Source organism: Panicum virgatum, chromosome 5K (assembly GCF_016808335.1).
Source record: "Panicum virgatum strain AP13 chromosome 5K, P.virgatum_v5, whole genome shotgun sequence".
NCBI lineage: Eukaryota > Viridiplantae > Streptophyta > Magnoliopsida > Poales > Poaceae > Panicum > Panicum virgatum.
In genome coordinates, this window is record NC_053140.1 from 4,517,095 (window position 1) to 4,534,704 (window position 17,610).

The window sequence follows — 17,610 nt, forward strand, 5'->3', positions numbered from 1 at the left end:
AGTACAAATACGTACCAAAAGTCCATACAAATAGGCCAACAATACAAATAGTCTGTCACACACAGTCTAGAAATAAAAATAGTGCATCACACACACAGTCCAACCATACAAATAATAACAACCTAATCTGAATCGTGGTCAATCAAAAGCTCATCATCTCCCCAATCATCATCGTCTGCATCATCTTTGTTTATGGGTATGTATGCAGAATTTGCCTTATTTGCCTCAACTTGTGAAGCAATCAGCTCTACTTCCGCTCCATTCATTGCCCACCATTCATCCTCATCATAATCATAGTCATTGCTACTTTCAATGGCTACTCCCTTTCCTTTATCGTCGACTTTGGATTTGCATATGGGCAATTCATGAACTAGTGCCTTCTTTGCCTCCATCTGAGCCTCCCTTACCGTCTTGTTGCTGCACATCTCCGAATTCACCTTTCCATGCCCTAAGACACCCTGAGCACCCACAACATCAGATATGTCAATAGGCAGGTCGCGAACTAGTGCCTTCATGGCTTCCATTTGAGCCTCTTTTGCCATTTGAGCCTCTTTTTCCATTCTACATGCACTTTCCAAATTAATCCCCTTTTCTCTAGCCTCGAGCATCTGGAAGTATTCCTCCCATGAGCCTGTAGGATAAACCTTGGTAGGATCAAACTCACGTGGTCGCCGGGCTTCCATCTCTCTCAACCTTTGTGCTTCTTCCTTCCTCCGCTCGTCCTCCTTGATTTTCTTTTGTACCCTTTCCTGTCAATGGGGTACTCATCACCACCTTGACTGGGCACATCCATACTACGAGTATCCACGTCAACCACTACCTCCGCACAACCAACTTGCGAACCACTTACCAACTCTTTGTAAAATAACCAATCATTCTCGCAACCAATTGGCATCAACACATAGTGACACCTTCCCTTTCCGGCATCAAACCTACCACATAGTCTTAACTCCATTCGCACATTTTCTACTTTGAATAAGGAATTCACTCGACCTATTATATCATCAAATGATGGTGCCATATCGAATCTGACTACTTGTTGCCTCATCCTTGCAAACTCTCCATTTCATTGACCGTCCCACCAGAGAATAAACGAACTAATCGATCCATCTACACATTCAAATACAAGAGACCAATAACACATTCAAATTGATACATGCAGCAATTTTTGCACGGTACAAAAGTGACACCATCGCTCAATTGCACGGCACAACACAACTAATCCTACCCGATTCGTACTAAATTACCCATTTCAACTCAAACTCTATCTAAACCCTAGCCAACTCAAACCCTAAGAAATCATCGAAATGGAGGAAAACCAATCGGTTAGAATGGAGGAGTTACCTTCAAGGATCGATTTCCCTTCGTTTCCTCTTCAAATCGGGTGGAGGATGGAGTGGATCTAGAGGACGAGGGGGAAGAGCGGCGCCATGGAGGTCGGGTCCTGTGCGGGAGTGGGGGAAATAAGAAAGGGGCATGAGGAAGATGACGGCTGGCGAGTGGGCCTATATTCGGTTGAGTCGCGCCACGGCGCATGGCGCGACTGAGTCACGCCAAAACATGTGGCACGACTCCGCCTTGCCACGTCATCCGCCGCATCGCGCGTGTGGCAGCTTGGTCACGCCAAAGCATGTGGCTTGACCCTTTAGCGAGTCACGCCACGGAAATTGGCGCGACCAAAAGGGCTAGTTTTCGAAAATTTAGATCGGTACAAGTTATTTATAAAATATTAGATTAAAAAGGATTAAAATAAAAAATCCCCCAGAGCCCTCCACCGTGCCCTCCACCGTGCTGTGACAGGTCCACCAATCTAGGCCTTCTTTGGGAGGGCTCTTGCCGGCTCCAGCTCCACTGTGCAGAACAATGTAGCACTACTATTCATCAAAGCGGCTCCACTCTCTCCATCCCCTCCTCTCTCACTGACATCGCGCACTATTCACCGAAGCCACCGGAGCCTGTTTTCTTGGCTCCCCCGGCTCCGCACTACAGTGCCGGAGCCGGAGACGGCGGGAGCTCTCCCAAGCGCACGCGGGCCCCACCCCTTTCCCGTGCCCATGCGGGCATGCGGCCAGTCGGTTCGCCGTGCCATGCCCATACCACCAGCGTTCCGGGACCCTGGCGCGTGGACCCGAGACGGCAGCATTCACACAACGAATTAAAAGAAAATATTCCTGCCCCCGTCGCGCGGGCTGACATATCCTTTCCTTCGCTCCCATTGGCCGCTCCGCGCCCATCAATTTGCCAAAGCCACTTCCGCTTCCAGCAACAGCACGGCTCGCCTGACGTCGCCGGCAAAAGCCCACAACCGCCGGCCGAGTTCTAGGCCCGCGCCACCGCGCGACGCGTCGGTGCATGCACATTCACACCGCCGGCGGAGGGCCTCGGATCAGCCGATCGCCGCGTGTGCGGACTTGTCGCGGCGCCTCAACCATTTCTTGGCGCGGTCGGGGTGTGGCCGTCCAGGACGCAGCGGTGGCCACGTCCGGCGACGCCGGCGCGCGTTTCCCGGGATGGCCGGGGCCGTCGCCGTCGGCCGCGAAAGGGAGGGGTGAGCTTCTCTCCGACCGAGCGTGTGCGTCTGCCTTTTCGAAACAGCAGGTGCCTGGTGTAACCGTGTAAGTGTAACAGTGCGGTTTTGGTCCGGCATGCCTCGCGACGCCGACGGGACCCCCGGCCTGGCCGCTGCCGACCCGCTCTCGACCTCACATGCACGGCGGCCATCGACCTCGCCGCCGCCGCAGCAGGCACCGCGGCGGCGGCATCGTGAGCCGGCCGGAACGCGATTTGGCGCGCGGATCGCTTCACGTTCACGTGAGCGTGAGCGTCGTTCCAGGCTTCCAGCTCTCTAGCGAAGTAAAGCATCTGGGCCCTCCAAGCGACCGGCAAAATATTGGCTCCATTTCTTTTTTTAAAACAAAAAAATGGTTCCAGTTGGCCACCTCAAAGATACGCACACTTCGGCCGAGTGCCGACTGCCGACCAGCTACGCACACCGGCGGGGGCCACTCCGTGACAGCGCCCACCTGGGCCGTCTCGTCCTCGACACGTACCCTGCCGGCAGGCCCCGCGCGGCCGCCCGCCACAGGTCAACTCGGAGTCGTGGACGCCTCCCCGGCCGTCCATTCCTGATCGGACGAATCCGGAGACAGTGGCAGCTCGCAGTGCGGCGACGGAGTCCACGCGGTGACGCGCACGCCAATCCCGTTTTCGGCAATGTAAAGATACTGAACGTCTTATTAATCGGATGGTTCTAGACACTTCGGAGGGAGAAAGGTTCCTTGGGATATTTGACCTCTGATTCTTCCGAGAGCGTAATGGGCAGAGTCTTGGCCGTGTTTAGTTGCAAAAACTTTTGAAATTTTGACATTGTAGCATTTTCATTTGTATTTGGTAATTATTATCCGATCATGGGTTAACTAGTCTCAAAAGATTCGTCTCGCAAATTACAGATAAAATATATAATTAGTTATTTTGTTTAGCTACATTTAATACTTCATGCATGCGTTCAAAGATTCGATGTGATGGAGAATCTTGTAAAGTTTTGAAATTTTGGATGCAAAACAAGGACCTAACTCCGTTGATGCATTATATATATCCTCCTTTTTTTATCTCGCCGTCGCCGTCGGATATCTTTACTACTGCCGTGAAGTACGTGGTTTTGCAGTGCAAAACAACATATGGATTCTGGCATTCTGTTGATGATAAAAAAAATGTCCCTATGTTCAGCTTGGCACTGGCATGCATACTTTGGCATGTGCCAGTCACTACTCACTAGTCAGTCCAAACTGTCCAATTGTTCAAAGTCCCAATCCATTGTATTCTTAAGCAGTTGCTTCAAACACGTTCCATGTAGTGCATGTATTGATATGCCATGCATCTACACAAAAATGTGGGAATATAGCGCCACTTATGTTTTCGGAATATATTTTTTGGGCCCCATGGTTGTGCTATGATCCAGTCAAGACTACACTAATTAGGCTCAAAACTAAATAGACGCGGACTTTCTATTGCACTAACTATAGATCTTGTTATCTCGGTCATCGATCGCATTATTAGGCAGATTGGTTGACCACAGTACTGATCAATAACTGAAAAGGCGATCGAAATAACATTTCCCTCACGGTTGTTCTTGACGGTGTAATGTCAGAGCTAATTTACCTGTTAGGCTTATCTTTTCTTGCCTCTATGATTGCAAGTGAAACAAATATTCGCATCATTTCCATTGACAGATAGGTCGTCCATGTCCATCCATCTGCAGCCCATTGCATTTTCTTCTACAGCAGTGTACTAACCACCAACGCACCCTCAAAAAGCAAGAACATACATACAAACAACCAACTCATGCCTTTGTTAAACCTCCGAGGGAAAGCTAATCAGAGATCTAAGCGCAATTAGACAAGGTAGGGGCCCACCATGATAGTGGACGAATAATAAAAAAAGCTGTAATGGCCGCATCGCGCACCACCGTCCAATTATCACCACTCGCCATCTACAAATCTTTCCAACTTGCTGCCGCCCCCCTGATGTCATCCGCCATTTTCTCACCGGGTAAAGCAAAGAGGACGTCCATTGTCAAAGCACGCTTCTCGTCTTAGCCGTTCAATGGAGTCGATCGCCATGCATCCAGGATCCAACGGTCGACGGCCGGCCTAACAAGTCCATCCTCCCGTTGTCCTGTCAATAGCAATATTTCCGATGATGTATTTTCCCCCCCTTTTGCTGCTTTGCCCTTCGTAATCGTAACACATGGAAAATACATCTACACCGGGCAAGTCTAGTTGCGGTCTCACTGTCTTGTCTCGTATGCAGCCCTACACACCGCATGATAGTGGCGAAGCTAGAACAAATCGAAGAGTAGTGCACTAGCTTTTTGAGTACACAGAGTTGAGCTGTGGTGTGCATATATATAGTGAAAAATTAGATCTATTCACTATTTTTTCCAAATTTTGTGGGTGCATAGGCACCCCCTTATTTCTACTTAGCTTCTGCATGATAACTCGATCCGATGTTAGATAATAGCTCCGATATATCATATATGGAAAATCCTTTTAAAAAACTAAAACTGAATACAATGGTGTTAATTTGTTCGGACAACAAGAAATCTAGTATACGCATCATTTTTCTCCTTCATGATTTAGGTTCTGTTTGAAGGGGCTAAAGTTGATAGCTAAACTTTATATATTATCACTGATACACTGATACACATGCTAAAGTTTATGAGTCTTGACTAAAATTTAATCCACCGCATTAGCACTCACGTTTGGAAGAGCTAGTGCATGAATCCAAACAAAAACCTTACTAGTGAATTTTGAAGTAATCATCTTTTCATAATATAATGCCGCATAGGAGGATGAATCAACTTTTGTTTAAAAAGTAACAGTGGCTAGACTCTTAGGAGAGGATGTGTTAACTTTTTATAAGGAGAAACAATTATTTCCAAATTCAAGACGCATGCTCTCTATTTAACCATTGGTAAACATAGTATCGCAACCATACAACTTCAAATTACTAGCACCGAAAATTTGCCTTGAAAATCAAGAAACAACTAATTAGTACGCGAGTCCACGTGCAGGACACAGACAGCTTCCTGCCGTTACGTCGCAATTCTCCTAATCAGAAAGTTCAATCACCAGGTTCAATTCGACCACTGAAAAAAAAAAGCAGGTCGCGACTCGCGAAGCACCAAAAGCAGGGACCTCTCACAATTTTCTCATAGGATGGAGGTGCAAACCGCAATTCCGATGGCCATGCGATGGCGCATGCCATGGGCCCATGGCACCATGCATCCATGCCATGCCGCCCCCGAAAATATCAAGGCCATGTCAGCAGCGCCAGGAGGCGATCTCCCTCCCAAGCCCACAGCCCCAGGCCGCATTCCCGAATAAGTATCTCCCTCCCCACCACCCGGCCGCACCCACCCACGCGGATCCCACCGACGCGTGGGTCCAGGAACCCGCGGTGTCCACCTGTCTGAGACCCTGGCGCTCCGCGTGGGCCTCCACTTGTGCCGCGCAGGTGAAATAACGCGGCCGCACCACCACCACCCCCGCATCGCGAAAAAATCTTTTTCTCGCTTCTCCTCGCTCCTCGCCGTTTCTCTCTCCTCCCCTCCGCCTCACCCGCCGCTCGCCGCGAAATCCGCCCGCGGACGCCGCCGGTTCGCCGTGGAGAGCCTCCGATTAGAGCGCGCCCCGTCGAGGTAATTCTCCTGATTTTTTTTCTGGATTTTTCTCGGCGGGTTTCGTGCCTTCTGCGTCTCTGCGCTGTATTTACTGCGGTTTTGCCCCTTGATTTACGGCTATCCTTTCGCGGTTGCTGGTAGGAATAGGTCGGGAGGATTTGTGGATAAGTGAAGGTGGCTTAGGAGGGGTTCCGCTGTTAGATTTATTAGAGTCGCTGAGGATTAGTCGACGAAGAGTTTAAATTTTGGCGGCGAGGTTGAGCTGATTTTTGTTACCGTACTCGGCGGATCGACGCGTGGGGGGTGCACTTTACTACGATTTTTCGGAGGTTTTATTTTGGCTACTACTTACTATAGCGCCTTAGCACGTTGCTTGACAATAGTGCGGGCTTGAGATGTGCCTAGCATGTAAAACTGTGTTCCGAAAAAAAAGTATGCAGAATTGGTAACTACTACTGTTGTGAAAGTTATTAGCGTGGAGATAATTACAGTTTTCAATCCTTTTATTTAATTTACCTCCTTTGGTTAATCTGTTCTCTAGATAGTATCTAAAATGAAAAAAAAATATCTTGGACATCCAAATCGGCACCCAATTCCTCTGGATTGTTAAACAGTACAGGGACTTGGGTGATAAGTTGGGTTTTCAAAATTCCAGGGCCTTCATGGACAAACTTCTAGATGCAGGCACGGAGGTACCTGCATGAACTTTCTGAGGTGTGAATTGTCGATTTCCAGTCCACCTTCAATATCTTTAAAAGACATGTTTACCAGATTGTTTTTTCATTTATGTGATCCAGAATTGTAGTTTAAGCATCCATTTTTTTATTGCAATGCTGAAATGTCAGGGAGGATGGTAATTGCTGTTTGAAAATAGTTTACCAAATACTAACTGATCTTGCTCTAGTAAGGGGAAATTGCCATCGCCCTTTTGGAATCACAGCCACATAGAATTTTAGAATTAAAAATATCGAATTGATATTTCTGTGGAGTCATCTTTCTGAAACTTTGTACTTGTTTATCTTAACACATAATCGATCTCATACTCAGTTACTCAAAGGATGTGGCAGATGAAAGATTGACAACTTGATATGCGAGAGGGTTTGCTGCGGTTCAACTTAATTGAAAATTTGAAATGTAACATTTTACAGTCTATTTGCTATTTAGATTGAATGGATCTAAATATCCAATCATTCTTTACTTTAGTACATGTGAAATGTCAAGAATGAAGAACAAATTATCAGTTCTGCTACTACTCAAATTTAGTTTCCACCTTCCACTCATGGACTCGTGGGCCCTTGCACTTTGTGGGCACCAAATATACAAGTTAGTTTCATGTGAAAAGCAGATAAAGAGCATGTAAATGAACTCAAATTTTCCTGTTTGTATCATGTATATTACCTTTAAAAAGACTCGGTGAGGATTTCTAATCCTTTATCTTGGTAAGAATTTTGTTTGCTCATGTTTTATTTGTATTCAATAATAAAAAAGGTTATATTAGCATTTCTAGACATTTGCCCTTTTAGCTCCTTCTTCGTTCTTTTATCAGTTCCTGTGTTTTTCTTATCTAGTTGCTTCAATATTAAGCACCAGTTATTAATATTGATCATTTCCCCTTTTTTGTTTTTTTATAATGCAGAGATTTCGAAGCAACTATGTTTGGGTTTGGTTGATATCATACTTGTTCACGTTGGGGGATGCAGACCCCCCCTCTGCGGGGGTTGATTGAAGAATTTAACAGTACTCTTAGGCGAACTTGTGTCTTACTGAAAGTTTCTTGGTTTCGAGGCAAGTAGCATTACTAAGAGTAGGACCTTGGTGGCATAGATGGATGAACTGATTGACAACTTCAACACGGTGTTGATTACAGGTGCTCTTATTTCTCACTGGAGCAGTTTCTGTAGTTTCTTTCCTTCCCTTTGAGAGCCTTTCTAGTTTCTTGGGCAGGCTCTTGAGCTACCAAGTATGTCAGCTTCAAATGAGAATTGGATTGATGGGCTCCAGTTCACATCACTGTTCTGGCCTCCACCCCAGGATGTGCTGCAGAAACAGGTATCGTTTGTTTGCTATAGTTCATTCTTGTTATCTATGATTTAACTTTCAAGATACCTAATGTATATTGCAAACATCTTTGGCCACGTTTCTTTTTTGAAGGCACAAATTTTGGCCTATGTTGAGTACTTTGGCCAGTTTACAGCTGACAGCGAGCAATTCCCTGAAGATGTAGCACAGGTACCACATCCTGTACACTTAGTATATGTTGTGGCAAAATATATGCCAAATGTATTTAACTTGTGTATCTCCTTTTGCTTCTATGCAGCTCATTCAAAGTTGCTACCCATCGAAAGAAAAACGCTTGGTAGATGAAGTGTTGGGTAATACAAACTTCTGAGTTCTGATACAAAATGTCACTGAATATGAAAAATTCAACAAAGTGTCTGACATATTATTTTTCCTTACATTTGTACAGCAACTTTTGTTCTTCATCATCCCGAGCATGGTCATGCAGTTGTACATCCAATTCTTTCACGTATCATAGATGGGACACTGTGCTATGATAGACATGGTCCCCCATTCAGCTCCTTCATCTCTTTGTTTAGTCATACTTCTGAGGTCAGGCCCTTACTATCCTGACAGGTTCAACTGCATTTCATTTTTACTTTTATACTGTCTCATGAACATTATTTTCACTGCAGAAAGAGTACTCAGAGCAGTGGGCCTTGGCATGTGGTGAAATTCTCAGAGTCTTGACTCACTACAATAGGCCAATATTCAAAGCTGAGCGCCAACGTTGTGAAGCTGAATGTAGCAGCACATCTGATCAGGCAACATCCAGTGATTCCACGGATGAGAAATCTGATGGTTCCCCAGGAAATGAACCTGATCGGAAGCCATTGAGGCCATTAACTCCATGGATCACTGACATATTGCTCGCTGCACCTTTGGGAATTAGAAGCGACTACTTTAGATGGTGAGTAGTAATATTTATATTTGACATTTTCTGTTTGCTGAACTTCCTTGGAGAATGTGATCCTGATTATGTTATATTTATTAGAAATATATTTGCACAATGCAAAAGAAGAAACAAAGAAAAACCCAGGACTATGCAAGACACAAACTTCTGAAATAAATGGTGACCGTGATGTATATATAGATACAATGATGGGAGTTTTAGTTCTCTGCTGTGAAATGCTTTTAAGCTTGTTGGAATATAATGTACTTGCTGCTGAAAATGAAGTATTTGCTATATTACATGTCTACTTTGTAATTGAGGCTAATCACTCCGTTCCTTTCAATTCAGGTGTGGTGGTGTAATGGGAAAATATGCTGCTGGTGGAGAATTGAAGCCTCCAACAACTGGTTAGTAAAACCAATAACCAAATATTCTATCTTTGAGTTGCAGATTATTGCCTTATCATTGTCAGTTATGTGGATATACCGTATCTAACTTGATATTTTTTAGCGAAAGCAGTTGGGTTACCCCTACTGTGATTTAACTGGAATTTTGGTTTCTGAAATTCTGCGGCACAACTTTTGTATTCTGAAATCTCACAAGGATAAACTATAGACAGATTAATAATCAGTAGATACAAAGGAAGACTTTTTTTCTTCTCTTTCTTGTTTATCTGAGAAATTTTTTTACAACATCGACCCCTTAATCATAACCCTGATCCTTTTATATGTTTGGAACTTTAAGTGACAAACATGTTCCTGATTCTGTGCTTTGCTAACAAATCACGTGGGCATACTTTCCTTACTCTAGAATGTGGAGCACTTTTTTTTTCTTATAAGTGATGCAAATGTTTGTTATGTATGCAAAAACTCTAGAGTAACATGTGTTTGGGTTATTTAGCTTGCAGCCGAGGATCTGGGAAGCACCCGCAACTTATGCCATCCACCCCCAGATGGGCTGTTGCCAATGGAGCTGGTGTTATATTAAGTGTCTGTGATGAGGAGGTAGCTCGTTATGAGACAGCAAATTTAACCGCAGCAGCTGTTCCTGCGCTTCTGCTACCTCCACCGACAACACCATTGGATGAGCATTTGGTGGCTGGCCTGCCCCCTCTCGAACCATATGCTCGTTTGTTCCATAGGCAAGCTCCAATCCACTATTGTGCTTAATCCACTTCCCAGATAATTTATTGATGGGTTATTTTCCTATCAGATACTATGCAATTGCTACTCCAAGTGCTACACAGAGGCTGCTTTTTGGTCTTCTCGAAGCACCTCCATCATGGGCTCCAGATGCACTGGATGCAGCGGTGCAACTAGTTGAACTACTTAGAGCAGCAGAAGATTATGCTACTGGCATGCGGGTATGGCATATTTAATAGGTTATCTTTTGAGTGCAGAATTATCAAGTTGCCTCAGTGCAGAATTATCAAGTTGCCTCATGATAGAAAATTGTCCAACCATCATCTTTGGTTTAAATCTTATTAACTGTGGCAATTTGTTTTTCCTAGCTTCCAAAGAATTGGATGCATCTACACTTCTTGCGAGCAATTGGAACTGCAATGTCAATGAGAGCTGGTATTGCTGCCGATACCGCTGCTGCTTTGCTTTTCCGCATACTTTCCCAACCAACACTACTTTTTCCACCTCTGAGACATGCCGAAGGAGTTGAAGTACATCATGAACCACTGGGTGGCTATGTATCATCTTATAAGAGGCAGGTATGCAGTAAATTCTGCACCCACCTATTTTGCATTTATGAACTCGTTTTTCCATTTGTCAGCTTTCTCAAAATCTTGTAGTAGATGATACTATGGGTGCTAAAAAGCTTGTCAAGTGACAGCACAGTTAATCAAGACAGAGGACACCTTAATATACAGTTATTTAGGGTACTTGATCAGCCAAGACATTGTTAATTGACAAAAACCATCTATATTTGGTACATGTGTATCTCAAATGGAAAACTTTAACATTTATCATCCTGTTCGGATGGCTGGGCTTCCATTCGGCGCCAGCAACGGTAGCATGGCGACTCATTGGAACAGCTCGGATCATACGGCTGGCTGGGCTGCCCAGCCAGAACCACCCATCCGAACAGGGTGTATATGCCCGCACTGATGATACGTTTCATCAGTTCCCTAAAATATTATTTTGTGATCTAGGATGTCCTTTGACCAATATTCTTTAATATATCACTTTACAATATTCAGTTACAATGATGTTATCACAACCAATAGCTTGAAATTAGCTTCCCTGACTTGTTGCTGCCTTTTTGTTTGCATCGGTAATTTACCTGACTGGGCCTTCAACTATTCGAAGTTGGAAGTTCCTGCTTCTGAAGCCACTATCGATGCCACTGCACAAGGCATTGCGTCCTTGTTGTGTGCTCATGGCCCTGATGTCGAGTGGAGAATATGTACCATCTGGGAAGCTGCCTATGGTTTGCTGCCTCTAAGTTCATCAGCAGTTGATTTACCTGAAATTGTCGTAGCTGCCCCGCTTCAACCACCTACACTGTCATGGAGCCTGTACTTGCCATTATTAAAAGTATTTGAGTACCTACCTCGTGGAAGTCCATCTGAAGCATGCCTGATGAGGATATTTGTGGCAACAGTTGAAGCTATACTCAGGAGAACTTTTCCTTCTGAAACCTCAGAACAATCCAGAAAACCAAGAAGTCAATCTAAGAACCTTGCTGTCGCTGAACTCCGCACAATGATACATTCACTTTTCGTTGAATCCTGTGCCTCAATGGATCTTGCCTCCCGGTTACTATTTGTGGTGCTAACTGTTTGTGTCAGTCATCAAGCTTTACCAGGGGGCAGCAAAAGACCAACTGGTAGTGATAACCATTCTTCTGAGGAGGTCGCTGAGAATTCAAGATTAACAAATGGAAGAAACAGATGTAAGAAGAGACAAGGGCCTGTTGCTACATTTGATTCATATGTTTTAGCTGCAGTTTGTGCCTTGTCTTGTGAGCTTCAGCTGTTCCCTCTCATTTCTAAGAACGGTTCACATTCAAGTATAAAGGATTCCATGAAGATTATTGTACCTGGAAAAACCAATGGGATCAATACTGAGCTACACAATAGCATCAGCTCAGCAATTCTTCATACTCGCAGAATTCTTGGCATCTTGGAAGCTCTTTTCTCCCTGAAGCCATCATCAGTTGGCACCTCGTGGGGCTATAGCTCAAATGAAATAGTTGCAGCAGCTATGGTCGCTGCTCATGTTTCTGAGTTATTCCGTAGATCCAGGCCGTGCCTAAATGCACTCTCTGCACTGATGCGATGCAAGTGGGATACTGAGATTTCTACCAGGGCATCGTCCCTTTACCATTTGATTGATTTGCACGGTAAAACAGTGTCCTCCATTGTGAACAAGGCTGAGCCTCTTGAAGCTCACCTGACCCTTACACCAGTTAAGAGGGATAATCTACAGCACTCTGAGGGAAACAATATCAGCTCATCGGATAGTGGCAAGATGGAGAACAAGAATGGTTCAACCTCACATAAGAAAAATGGTTTCTCAAGACCACTCTTGAAATGTGCAGAGGAGGTTCTACTAAATGGAGATGTTGCAAGTACATCTGGGAAAGCCATTGCAAGCTTACAAGTGGAAGCATCTGATTTGGCAAACTTCCTTACCATGGATCGGAATGGGGGTTACCGAGGTTCTCAAACTCTCCTACGATCTGTACTGTCAGAGAAACAAGAACTGTGCTTCTCTGTTGTCTCACTGCTCTGGCAGAAGCTCATAGCTTCTCCTGAAATGCAGATGTCTGCAGAGAGTACGTCAGCTCACCAAGGATGGAGAAAGGTATGTATGTGTGCTTATAAGTTATAAACATAGGTAGATAAGTAAATAGCGGTATGAAGTCATCTATGTTGTTGTTAGCATCGTGGATGAATGACAATCCTTGTTTCTAATGTGTAGGTTGTAGATGCGCTTTGTGATGTTGTTTCAGCCTCACCAACCAAGGCTTCAACTGCTATTGTTCTCCAGGTCCAGATATTGCTGTATTCGCATGTTTGATCAAAACTAAATTTTGTTCAAAACTTGGTTTTTCTTTTATTTTTTCTCAATTAATTTACTTCAAGACAGGCGTTTTCTTTACCATGACGCCTGCATGAATATGTACCATATCCTGTCATCTTTCTTGACGCATATTTGTTTCACAGGCCGAGAAGGACTTGCAGCCTTGGATTGCTAGAGATGACGAGCAAGGTCAGAAGATGTGGAGAGTCAACCAGCGAATAGTGAAGCTTATAGCTGAGGTTATGAGGAACCATGACAGCCCAGAAGCATTGGTGATTCTTGCTAGTGCTTCAGACCTTCTACTTCGTGCTACTGATGGAATGCTTGTTGATGGTGAAGCTTGTACTTTGCCACAACTTGAGGTGACATCTCTTTCAGTCATCAGATTTCTTCACTGGAAAATCCTATTAACAAAATCGCCTATTCTGCTCCGCTGTCATTGAACAGAATCGACTTACATTTTCCATATGCCTGCTGACTATCATTCTTCCAATGAATTCATGCAGCTTCTGGAAGTAACCGCTCGAGCAGTCCATCTCATCATTGAATGGGGAGATTCAGGTTTATCAGTTGCTGATGGCCTCTCTAATCTGCTGAAGGCATGGCCTCTTCTCTGATCTCCTTCGCAATCATTAGAATAACACTCATGATTCATGCATCCTTCATAGCATAGCATGCTAACTGAATATGATCTGCAGTGCCGTCTATCGCCCACAATCCGTTGCCTTTCTCACCCAAGTGCACATGTGCGAGCACTCAGCATGTCCGTTCTCCGCGACATCTTGAACAACGGACACATTAACCCCAGCAAGATCATCCAAGGGGAACAACAACGGAACGGTATCCAGAGCTCGTCCTACCGGTGCCTGGCAGCATCCATCAACTGGCAGGCGGACGTGCAGAGGTGCATAGAGTGGGAAGCTCACAGCCGCCGCGCCACCGGGCTGACGCTTGCCTTCCTCAGTGCAGCGGCTAAGGAGCTCGGCTGCCCCCTCCCTTGCTGACAAGACAAGGCCATTTCCCTGGGACTGATTTCGGCAGCCAGTGCAGGCAGTCGCTGCAGGGTCAGCGAGTAGGATGCTAATCTCTCGATCAGGGATGACCTGCTGGCTTGTTTACACATGATACGATTTATACTGATACTAGGTGTTGTTTCCAAAGCATATACGGGGCTTTGCTCCCAAGGTGCCATTTGCTTTCAATCTGATGTTAGATGTTCAAGCATATGCAACTGCTTGTGTTGTACGTAACTTGTATGCATGTAAAGCCTGTAACGTCGTTCAATCTGGTTACTGCAGAAGTGGAACATATCTTTACCTCTCGTTTTACTGCTACATGAGCAAGAACACGCTTATGATTATATGCCTACGCAGATTCCGATTGAATCTGCACATTAGCAAGCAGGTGTCGTCTCGTTTTTGTTTTACCCGTTGTGATTCAGCGATAGCAGCTGCGACTGCAGCACTGGTTCTAGGCAGTTCGGATCGAAAAGCCTAATTAGTTAAGAATCTTCCACGCAGTTTAGAGACGCATCATCTGCTAAATTAACGTTCATACGTTTCTCATTACAAGAACATCCTCGCGATATGAAAAGATTCAGATCCTGGGGGTTCCGTCCTTGCTGTTGTTATAATCAGAATTGTTGTCTCTGTGTATCATGGAATTACCTTCTCCGATCCACTCAAAAAAAGAGTTACCTTCTCCGACAGAGTTCTCGAGAATGCTCATTCGATTTTCCTGGTTAACTCTTTGAAATAAAAAAAGGTACAAGACTTCGTGGTCAAAATCCATGAAGTTGAAAAAAAAATAATGAAACAATACTAGCGCACAAATGCAGCAACGAGAATTCACAAAGAAAAAACCACCGCCCAAACTACTCATAATCAGAACATGACTTTGCACGTCTGTTCGATAGAGCTTTACAATTCGTACACAAGGAAAAGTCTTGTACTGAAGGCGGCAGTAACCAACCAGTATGCTGCTTCCAATCTGGCAATCAACATATTAGTCCTTAAAAAGGACTTGTGCCGTGTACATTCTGTCCACAATTTTGTAATTCTATTTCCCAGGAGCTTTGCACAAAGACACATCGCTGGTGACAACCAACTCATAGATGACAAACACATCATCACAAATAGATGGGGTTCCCTCAGCCAACAAATATGAGACTCTAAAGGCTCCAGCCAGTGAAGACCAGATTGTGAATACTTGAATGGACCGAGATAAAGAACTATCAAATCTTCACATGGTTCTCACCTTCAATGACCATCATAATGCATAAACACAGCGGCCTCACAAATTGTAACGCATGGAGTCCTGATTTTGTAATGAGTGGTTCCGTGGCCCATTGACGTTAGGCAATGAGTTCATAGGACCATACCCTGAAGGCTGACTCAAATAATTCGAGGGGAAATTTTGCCGTAAAGGGCAGGGAAGAGCATTTGAGATGCCGCTGTTTCTTGTCTGGTCAGTTTCATCCATCCGAGAGTCAAGTGCAGCAGCAATGTTTCCAAATGAGAAGGGATTGCCCTGAACATTTGCAGCAGCGACATTATATGCTGGCTGTGGGCCTGCATGCTGTGGAGATGCTAGGGCTTCCTCTGTGCGGGGCTCAATCTCATTCTGTGGAAAGAAGAGAAAGCATCAAGGACTTGGGGCATATGGATACCACCAAAGCAGCACCAACAACACATAGAAAGGGAACATTTTTATCTGTTCAAGGGGTCTCAAGGCAGAGTCGGTTTCACTGCCGACAGACAATGGCTTTAAAGTTTCACTTGGCAGATAATATCTTTCTGATGTATGGATATATATGAGCCTCAATGTTAGTTAGCATTAAGCTTACGTATAAGTTGTAATATTATTTTGCAACAATTTCATAGCAATTGTGAAATTGTGGATCTTAACAAGGCACAACAAAATCCGAGCAAGCCCTATTGTAGAAGATGTGCTATAATCATTTCTACGGAAGTCACATTTATTGTAAGATCGTATTGTTCAGGCTTACTAGAGTCACAGATTACATTCTTGGCTAGTAATGTCCTATGCGATGCACACATCAGTTTTACCAAGTTCAACTGTTACTTATGTTCCTAGCATCAGATCATGAATCCAAAGGGAAAAACTGTGACAAAAAATCAGTCTCTCAACACATAATGCTCCGCATAATGTGTCAATAAGGACTATAAGTGTTAGGAAAATCGGCAGAGACAAGTTGTTCATATAACCTGCAAGAATGTAAGTACATCTGCAACAGGCATCTCTTTAGCTTCTTCATGCTGACTGGACAACCACTGGTAGATATTTTCCTGTCAAAGTTCCATGAAGAGAAGAGAATGGATTAGTGGAAGATAGCTGCAGTTACGTTGAAGAATACAAATGGACAACTTCCAGCAATTTACATGACTTTGCAACAATCAAAAGTCTCAAACAGAGGCATTGGTAGAACACTGCAAGCCTTTTTTTCTTCTTCCAAGGCAAGCAGCCGACAATTATATCTTGATTACCATGTCTTCTAACAAATTTCAAAACCCAAAGAGCAAAAAATGTTACATAAATTTGTATCATTCTCCCGACACTGCCAGCAACATCCAAAAGATTGACACCTACTCTGGCCAACTAAATTGCATCTTTATTGTGCAGACACCGCAGGAAAATTGCTGAGAGCAACATACTCATAATTCGGAACTCAACACTCTCCACAACTTTCGCGCTATAAACCCATCTGCTTTGCAAACTAACAGAGCATTGTGTTGTTAACTAACTGCAGCATGTAAATCCGACAACAAACCGGAATGTTTCGCCCACATTCCACTGTCCAATACTGAATTCTCCGTTAAACTCAGTCAAATCAACCAATTCCCCATCATATGCCGCCATCAACTCTAAAGAACTGGATCAAAGATCTCACCTCCCTCTACCCTCCCTGTAATCCGACCCCGACCCGACCCAAGTACTCGCGCCAGGATCGCGGCCTCCGCTCGACGCACACCACCGATCGGAGGGGGGTTTCTCCGGGAAGCGAGCAGTCAGGGGAACGCACCATGGCCCGGCGTTCGCCTGCGAGGAAGGACGCCTTCTGGTGCGCGACCGCATGCGTGTACACCTGGGACAGCGCGTTCGCGGCGCCCCGGAACGCCAGGTGCATCTCCTCCTCCGCCTCTTCCTCCGGCCTCTGCTTCTTTGCCGCGTTCGCCGCCATCTGAGAGGCTCCCCCCACCCCGAGCCGGAGACGAGGCGGCGGCGACGGCGAGGAGGCCGGCCGACGGGGAGCAATCGCGTCCGGGGTGGAGGCGTCGCGATTGCAAGTGGCGCTGGTCCACGCCACCTCCGTGGACCGGGTGTTGGTGCACCGCGCCGGCGCGGAGGGCAAGCTGGTGGGCACGAGTTACACGAGCCCGAATCTGAAGTGGGCTTACTCTATAGGCCGGGCCGAAGGTTAG

General features: G+C 45.1%; 2 protein-coding genes across 5 annotated transcripts; one reads left to right on the plus strand and one right to left on the minus strand.

The window, feature by feature from the left end:
• The first annotated feature begins 5,833 nt into the window (after nucleotides 1-5,833).
• Nucleotides 5,834-14,528, plus strand: LOC120705786 (protein GIGANTEA). 4 transcript variants are annotated; one of them, XM_039990298.1, is made up of 17 exons: nucleotides 5,834-6,199; nucleotides 6,837-6,895; nucleotides 7,818-8,048; nucleotides 8,126-8,230; nucleotides 8,333-8,410; nucleotides 8,499-8,553; nucleotides 8,649-8,791; nucleotides 8,875-9,149; nucleotides 9,480-9,538; nucleotides 10,032-10,272; nucleotides 10,344-10,494; nucleotides 10,642-10,851; nucleotides 11,450-12,949; nucleotides 13,067-13,135; nucleotides 13,312-13,530; nucleotides 13,675-13,767; nucleotides 13,867-14,528. In XM_039990298.1, the coding sequence occupies exons 4-17, from the start codon at nucleotides 8,144-8,146 to the stop codon at nucleotides 14,170-14,172; spliced, it is 3,486 nt and encodes a 1,161-aa protein (XP_039846232.1). In that variant the 5' UTR covers nucleotides 5,834-6,199; nucleotides 6,837-6,895; nucleotides 7,818-8,048; nucleotides 8,126-8,143; the 3' UTR covers nucleotides 14,173-14,528. The 4 variants fall into 4 exon arrangements, with proteins under 4 accessions (XP_039846232.1, XP_039846231.1, XP_039846233.1 ...); XM_039990297.1 differs by lacking the exon at nucleotides 6,837-6,895 and having other exon boundaries at nucleotides 5,841-6,199; XM_039990299.1 differs by lacking the exon at nucleotides 6,837-6,895 and having other exon boundaries at nucleotides 5,918-6,199; nucleotides 7,818-7,966; nucleotides 8,049-8,230.
• Nucleotides 14,529-14,900: 372 nt separating this feature from the next.
• LOC120705787 lies at nucleotides 14,901-17,518 on the minus strand. The gene is made up of 3 exons (XM_039990301.1): nucleotides 17,211-17,518; nucleotides 16,396-16,476; nucleotides 14,901-15,790 (listed from the first exon to the last, which is right to left on the minus strand). Exons 1-3 carry the CDS (start codon nucleotides 17,367-17,369, stop codon nucleotides 15,461-15,463), a joined length of 570 nt encoding a protein of 189 aa, XP_039846235.1. The 5' UTR covers nucleotides 17,370-17,518; the 3' UTR covers nucleotides 14,901-15,460.
• Between the last annotated feature and the right edge of the window lie 92 nt (nucleotides 17,519-17,610).